The sequence below is a fragment of the Calliphora vicina genome, chromosome 2, assembly GCF_958450345.1.
Source record: "Calliphora vicina chromosome 2, idCalVici1.1, whole genome shotgun sequence".
Classification (NCBI taxonomy): domain Eukaryota; kingdom Metazoa; phylum Arthropoda; class Insecta; order Diptera; family Calliphoridae; genus Calliphora; species Calliphora vicina.
The window spans coordinates 85692036-85700464 of record NC_088781.1 but is presented as its reverse complement, the minus strand read 5'-3'; the positions used below and the strand labels follow the sequence as shown (position 1 = coordinate 85700464).

The 8429-nt window shown below is 32.4% G+C and overlaps 1 protein-coding gene across 1 annotated transcript; it reads right to left on the bottom strand.

Moving 5' to 3' along the window:
* Positions 1 to 4990: 4990 nt before the first annotated feature.
* Positions 4991 to 5932, bottom strand: LOC135950625 (uncharacterized). Its single transcript, XM_065500157.1, has one exon. It carries the CDS (start codon positions 5930 to 5932, stop codon positions 4991 to 4993), a length of 942 nt encoding a protein of 313 aa, XP_065356229.1.
* Positions 5933 to 8429: the final 2497 nt, after the last annotated feature.

The window sequence follows — 8429 nt, the reverse complement described above, 5'->3', positions numbered from 1 at the left end:
AAAAAGAGCTAATTGTTTATTGGATATTTGTCTATAATGTTTATATATAACATTTCTTTAATTTTCTACAAAAAAACTTTTGTTAGTAGTTTTTACAGTTTTTTCGCTCTCCTGAAAAGTTGACGTTTTAGAAAGAAGCCGTTTTGACAAATGTCCACAGATATGTATCTCCACAAATTACGCTCCAAATAAGTTTTACATATACAAAATTCATAGCACCAAATTTTGTTACGATCGGTCCATAATTAGTCTTTAACGTGCATAAATCGCTTAAAAATGTTGGTATACACACAAAATTCAACATAGTTAACTTTCATATAGACCTAATTTCATGGTGATCGGTCCATAATTGGTCATAGCTCCGATATAAGACCCACTTCCGAAAATCACTCAAAAATATAAATTATTGAAATTTTAAAAGAAAAATGTTTTTGCTCTTTTACTTAGTGTAGGGTATTATATGGTCGGGCTTGACCGACCATACTTTCTTAGTTGTTAAATTTGTCAAAGGTTTATAAAACAAATTTTGAATGGAAATTTTGTTTTATAAACCAGTTGATAAATTAAAAAATTGTTTATGCATATGGGAGTTAGAAAATAAAAAAACGCCTTCAAAATATATTTTTGTGACTTTAAATTACTAAAGTCTTCTTCTTTGATTTCTATAACAACTCTCACTTAAAACAGAGCGAAATCAATACTGTACAGTGGTATGAAAAAAAAGAGGGAGATAAATCTGTAACTTCTAAACCCTTAGTCCGATTTCACATGCGCAAAGAGGAAGTGTATTTGAGTTCAAGTTTTCAAATTGGACCTCATGAGCCTACCAGGATCGGGACCAGGGGTCCCCAAATTAGGACACCTCGGGTATGTTCAATTTTAAAAATTATCCTATTTCTTCGTTTGTGTTCCGATTTCTAAAAAATTACACATATAGAACCTTCTTGCCAAGCACTACATAAAACCGCTATCAATTATCTGTTATAGCTTAGGAGATATTCGCATTTGAATATTAAATTTTCAACATTTTACCCACCCTACTCCAGTTTTTTGATGACCGCGGTTCCAAATATTTCCCGATTTTCTCCATTTTTCTTTTGTAGGATTAACAACAGATGTATATATCGAATAAAGAAAGAATTGTTTAAAAATCATGACTGAATCCAAAGTTACATGCATTTGAATTTAAAAAATTTTAAAAAAGGAGATTTTTCGCTATTTTTTGGGAAAAAATTACTTTTATTCTTTTTAAGTTATCTAAAAAATTTCTAAGAGGATGTATAAAGAATTTGTACTGTTTGAAAAGCTAACTTTACATCAAATATTTTAAATGAAAAAAAAATATAATTTTTGATACCGAGGGGACCAGGTCCATTCAAAAAACGCCAATTTTTTATGCTTTTCAAACAGTGCAAATTCATTATACAACCTCTTAGAAATTTTTTAGATAACTTAAAAAGAATAAAAGTAATTTTTTCCCAAAAAAAAGCGAAAAATCTCCTTTTTAAAATTTTTTAAATTCAAATGCATGTAACTTTGGATTCAGTCATGATTTTTAAACAATTCTTTGATTTGATATGTACATCTGTTGTTAATCCTACAAAAGAAAAATGGAGAAAATCGGGAAATATTTGGAACCGCGGTCATCAAAAAACTGGAGTAAGGTGGGTAAAAATGTTGAAAATTAAATTTTCAAATGCGAATATCTGCTAAGCTATAACAGATAATTGATAACTAACTTCCTCTTTGCGCACGTGAAATTTCATTGAAATCGGACTAAGGATTTAGAAGTTACAGATTTATTTCCCTCTTTTTTTTCTCATACCACTGTGTACTGTTTAATTGTTTCAGTTTTAAAAAACTGAACCGATTTCAATAAAATATATAGTTGCCGGTGAATAAAACATCAATACATTACACTTAACAACTATTTATTAATTTTCATAAAAGGAATTTACATTTATTTTAACAAAAATTAGAATGCTACATGTGTAGCAGCAAAGACGACGCGAGGAATTAAATTCTTTTTTCGTCTGTCAATTAGTTTGCTTCTCTCTGACGCGTTGCCAGACAGTTGGTTTTGTAAAACAGGCAGGATCGGTGCTGCCACATCGTACATATCCAGTTGATACGTCGCAGTATACTGATGTAGAATCAAGATGAATGATTTGAAGTTTCAGAGAATTATTACCTTCCAGTAAGGTTTTTAACTCTTCATCTAATTCTTGAGCTGATTGAAGTACTTCCATTGAAATTGTTGATGGCATAGAAATTGCATTAAGACGAGACAGTGCATCTGCCACTGTATTTTCAGGACCAGACAAATAAATAATTTCAGTTGTAAACTGTGAAATGTTATCAAGATGTCTCAATTGTCGAGGTGAAGCTTTCTCATGTTTTTGGGAAAAATGCATAAACTAGAGGTTTATGATCAGTTTTAATTGCGAAATGTCGTGCTTCAAGCATGTGACGGAAATATTTTACGGCTTCATAAATCGCTAGCAATTCCCTATCATATGTGCCGTAATTTTTTTCGGCTGACGATAATTTTCGAGAAAAGAAACCGATAGGTCTCCAAGTATCATCAAACTTTTGTTCAAAGACAGCTCCAATAGCTGTGTCAGTTTTTGGAGCTGTGTCAGTTTTTGGAGCAATTAATGATTTGTCTTTTCATACACGTATCTTTTTCGAATTTGTTGAAGAGTGGCTTTGCCACTTGAGTGAAACAGATTGTGTATTATATCAAAAATTTGTTTGCGAAGTTGTTCAGGAACATAAGGTCGTACATATCCAGTTGATACGTCGCAGTATACTGATGTAGAATCAAGATGAATGATTTGAAGTTTCAGAGAATTATTACCTTCCAGAATTATTACAGCTCCAATAGCTGTGTCAGAAGCATCCGTAATAAGAGCTTGGTCTGAATTCGGTGCTGGGTGTGCTAGCATTGTGGCTTCACTAAGACTACGTTTACAAGAAAAAATATGCATCTTCAGATTCAGGCGTCCATGGAACTTTTCTCTTGTCGTTCTTCTTTAAATTGGTTATAAAATCATTGAGTGGTGCTTGTAAGTGTGCTGCATGAGGAATACATCGCCGATAATAATTAATAACACCGAATAATCTACGAAGTTCGCAAAAGGTTTCGGGTTTGGTGTAATTCATGATGGCAGTGACACGATCGGTTGGAGGTCGGCAACCACTAGAGTTGTGTAGCTCATGAATGAAATAGTTCAATTGAACGATTCACTCAACTGAGCGAAGTGAATCATTCATCATACTGAGCGTATTCAGCTCAGCACTGAGCGTTTTCAACTGAGCGCTGAGCGTTTTATGTTCATGTTTCTTTCAGTACTCATGAAAGAGCTGCACAAGCACATTCATTTGTCATCTTCAATGTTTCACATGTTTCACTTTACTCGTCAATTCTGTAACATTCTTTCGCTCACTGACATTGAAAAGTGAGTGAGTATTGTGTCCTACAAAAATAAAACGATCATTCGAATGTAGGTTTGTTATGTATGTATATGATCCTATGCTGCCGCGAATATATTTTTGCTTTGATATGATACAACGTTTGTATGAATTGTTTCAAGAATTATTAGAGTTATTCAAATTGTTTTTGTTTTCATGAAGGAATTTTTATTTGTGTGCTATTGAATGAGTGTGAATTTATTTATGGTATGGTGATGAAGAATGAAATAAAGAAAGAGTATTGCTACAGTTTGTAAGTATATTTCATAAAATAATAATGAAAAAGGGAAATACATAATTGTTATTGTTAAAATAATAATTGTAATTGAAAGTATGTAATTAGTAAAAAAATACTGTTTCAAAAATACATTAGTGGAATTATATCTAACAAAACACATAATTAAAAAAATACAAAGTACTGATATTCTTAATTAAATTGTCGAAACATTTGCTTACCATCGGAAATTAGAAATAATAAAAAATTAACTCTTTTTTCCGCAAAAATATTAGTTTAAATAAAATACAATTAGATTTTTAAAAATTTGAATCAATTATTTCACGCATAAATCACTAATTGTCAAAAGACTGCGTGTTTTTACAACTAACAACAGATATAATTGATTTAATTCATTACAAGCAATTCTCAAAATGAAATGGTCATTATACAACATACTGAGCTAATGAGCTAAAAGAGCGACCTAGTTCATTTCAGTGAGCTGAGCTGAAAAGAGCGGTCACTTCACTGAGCTAATAAACCCAACTCTAGCAACCACTATCATTAATTATGTAGCCAAGGAACTGTACCTCTGACTGACCAAAATTGCATTTGTTAACGTTGATGGTTAAACCATGATGACGAAGGCGCTCAAATACTTGTCGTAAATGACATTGATGTTCATCGGCAGATTCAGACATAATAATGTCTTCAATGTAGCAATATTCAAATATACAAGGCCCCTTAACACAGAATCCATAAACCTTTGGAACGTCTGCGTGGCATTTCGTAGTCCAAAGGGCATAAATAAAAACTCTACTAAACCAAATGGAGTACAAACGGCTGTCTTTTGAATGTTCTCTTCGGTATTTGTATCTGGTAGTAGGCTCTGACAAGGTCAATAGTTGAAAAAATTTACTTACCATGTAATTTTTCAGAAAAGTCGTTAATTTGGCTATAGGGTACCGATCCGGAACTGTTTGTGAGTTAAGTTTCCGGTAATCACCACACGCTCGCCATACACCAGTTTTCTTAGCGACCAAGTGAATTGGACTGACCCATGGACTCTTGGAGGGTCGACATATGCCATGATCCAATAAAAAATCGATTTCGGCTTTTGCTGGTTTACGAATTAAATATCAATAAATTCTGCAAGTAATATTTAATAATTATTGTTTGTTGTTGTAGACAATGTTGAAATACTAAAATCTTTAGTTTCACGAATTTCGCCACTGCTTATTAAATTTGTAGTATTATCAATAAGACATTTTCGTCCGAGATCAATAAGTAAATTGTAATGACTTAAAAAGTCCAGCGGGGACAGTTTGGTTTACAATGTTGGGCTGCATCACAAAATTTTGTATAATACCAGCATAATTGCGTTTCAGTTGATTGTTGTCGATTAAATTTGCCTCTATTATCGTTTTGTTGTAGTTGAATTTTTTTAACTTCATCTGTTAAATTTTTTATCGCTTGGCAAACGTCGGAAAAACTCATATGGGGAGCAACTGCATCCACAGGAACATTTGCGTCGTAACGTAAAGGTGCTACTGTTACGGAACTTGCCACATTGTAATTAGCATCTAGCATTTTGTCGGCCGTTTCGGAAAGTTTTTCCAAATCATCGTCTTTACACACTGATAATATAGGACGAATTGAATCTGGCATCTTACCCAGAAATAGTGTGCGAATAATTGCTTCATTTTGTTTACACGGAGCTAGACGTTTCATAGTCGATAAAATTTCTGAAGGTTTTGTTCCTGCGATTTCACAACCCTGCAGCAAACGTCGTATTTTAGATTCAGAAGTTTCAGCAAAGAGACGTTCTTTTAATGTATCAAATTTATTAACTTGAGGAGGATTTGCTATCAGGTCCTCAATGGATAAAAGTATTTCATCCTCCAGACGTACTGAGACAAGATCAAATTTGGCCGAGTCTGATGTGATGGCACACAAAGCAAATGATCTCTCAATTTGTGCAAGCCACAAATGGGAATTGTGTTTGTTGAATTTCGGAATGTGAACTTTTTGTAGATTTGATCTTGATGCATCATTCACATTTGCTTGAGACTCTCGAAGAGTGTTGACTTCATGTTGTAAAGCTTGCATTTGTGCTAACATATTTTCCATCTCGGCCATGTTAACACTACTTGCATCAAAGAAATTAATTTCCTCACCACCTAATGAGACTTCTTCGTCATCGGCTAATTTTCGTTGCCTCAAGTTGTAGGGGTATTTGTTCATAAGCAGAACTTGTTTTGCTCGAACAAAACTCAACAAGAAGTTATTTGCTTGAAAAATACGTTGAAAATTAAAATAGTTTGCTTCTCTCTGACGCGTTGCCAGACAGTTGGTTTTGTAAAACAGGCAGGCTCGGTGCTGCCACTAATATATATTCTGCACTTCTGTGACTAAATCCCTTTAAAATGGTATATTTCTTACCCAAATTGACTGTGTAATGTGAGCGCAAAAGGGGTCTAAAGACTTGCCTATTAATATTATGATGTTGATGGTGTTCCGACACGGGAACTTTTCGTACTTTTCGTTATGTATTGTTGCTTCGATAACGTTATGCATCAGTCTTTTTATACCAGAAGTCGGGTGCCATTACAAATACGTAGTTGGTTTATGTTTCATAACATTTTCCACTAAAAGTTAGTGATAGTGCAAAATTTTTCACTATCACTAATAGCTATTTAGTGGTGAGTTGAAAAATAACAGACTCACTAAGCAATAGTGGTACAAGAAAGTTTTTCACTAAAATTAATTTAGTGATAGTGAAAAACCTTTTTTTACAGCTTAGTGCAAATTTTTTTTCTCCACTAACAGAATAGTGGAAAAATATAATCATTCACTAATGTTAATGGAACTCAAATACATATCATTATATTGAATTATTTTATACAATAGGACAAAGTAAGATCATGGCCTACTTGGTTTATTTTGCTACTGACGTTCATTGCTAATTTTAAAAAGTAAAAAAAAAGTACACACAAGTTGGTTTTTAGCTATCAAAAAAGTATGTTGACGAATTTAAATACTGGGTATGTTTTATTATACCCTCCACCACCATAAGTGGTGAATGAGGGTATATATAAGTTTGTCATTCCGTGTTTAACATTGAGAAATATTCATCTGAGACCCAACAAAGTATATATATTATTGATCCTTATGAAATTCTAAGTCGATTGAGCCATGTCCGTCTGTCTGTCTGTCTGTGTAAAACACGCTCACGTCTAAAATAGACAAACAAAATTGGTAGACTTGCAAAAAAATTGTTTATTGTTCTGCTAAGTTTGGTATTGAAAATCAGCAAAATAGGTTCAGTGAAACCAGAGTGTAGCGTGTGATTTGAAAGTACGTAATATACCAGTCAAAACAATGTACTACCTTAGTTATTTAAGAGAACTTATCACAATCTATTCACATGTTCTCTTATAAGTTTGCCAGACGAGCACACAGTGGTCATCATGGGTCAGTGAATAGATATAAAAAAATAGACATTTTAGGAGCACATCGTAATTTTTCTAAGAGATTATCACTATAATCTCTCTCGTGCACAGTGCAACAAATTTATACACTTCGGCCCAAATTATTAAAATTTAGCAACTCATTATATCGAATTCAATCATTACAAAAATTTTATTTATTACAATTCATTATATAAAAAAACTTAAGAGTAAATATAAACTTAGTTAGTTGATCTTCTTTATGAGACAAAAACTTGTTGTAACAAGATTTAAGGATTTACTTATTATTTTTGTTAAGCACAGTTTTTTTTACAAGTCTCGCGTAGGTATTTAACGTGATCTCTTCAAACTTTTATTTGCAATTGATCTCACAAATTTTTGTTTTGTTATTTCAACATTATAATCCACGCACCAGAAAAATAACGGGACAAAATATTTTAAATATTTATAATTAAATACGCATTATATTTTTTTCATCTTAGGTAAGAATGATCTTCTCAATATGCAAATATATAAATATATGTGGTTGAGTGGAGAGCGGTAACAATTATAACAATTAGCACACCACAAGAAATATGAATAAGGAATGTTTGAAATAAAATTACACTACAAAACAAATTCATCAGTTATTTGATTTCATATTTCAAATAAGGAATGATTAAATTGGAAAAAGTAATTTTATATAAAAAAACAACGTGGGGCAGACCCATGTCCTGAGACTCATGCTCTATTCAGCCGGGCAACCTGCAAATAAATCTTTTGCATGTACTCTATAGTATTTCTTTCCATTAAAATCTTCTAAATCATATATGAAATTAATAAGTTTCTTAAGTACCTTACATTTTGTGAACTTAGGAGCTAGCTTTGCACTGAATTTTTTTGACTTATCACTTTGGAAAAAATTACATTTTTGTAGACAATTTGGTCCTCTTTAAAGTCTTTGGGTTTAGTTCTAAGGTTATATGCTTTTGTGTGTAATTTCTGAGCTTTAGTCAAATTTTCATATACTTTATCCCTTATTTGAAGAAGATTATCATGTCTATTGAAAATTAACACATCCTCATCAGTTAGGCTATCTAGTTTTCTAAGCAAATCATAATTTCGACCATTTGTTACCATATTATATCCAAATAGAACATAAAAGGCACTAAATCCAGTAGATTCATGCACAACTAATGTTGCCTAGATGTCTGTCCCATTCACGATGATCATCCTTTACGTACATTCGAACAGCAGTAAAAATGGTTTTATTAGCTCTTTCAGCAGCATTA

Bases quoted from the DNA above. Each gene is read 5' to 3' on its own strand.
- LOC135950625 (XM_065500157.1), bottom strand. From the start codon at position 5,932: ATGAACAAATACCCCTACAACTTGAGGCAACGAAAATTAGCCGATGAC.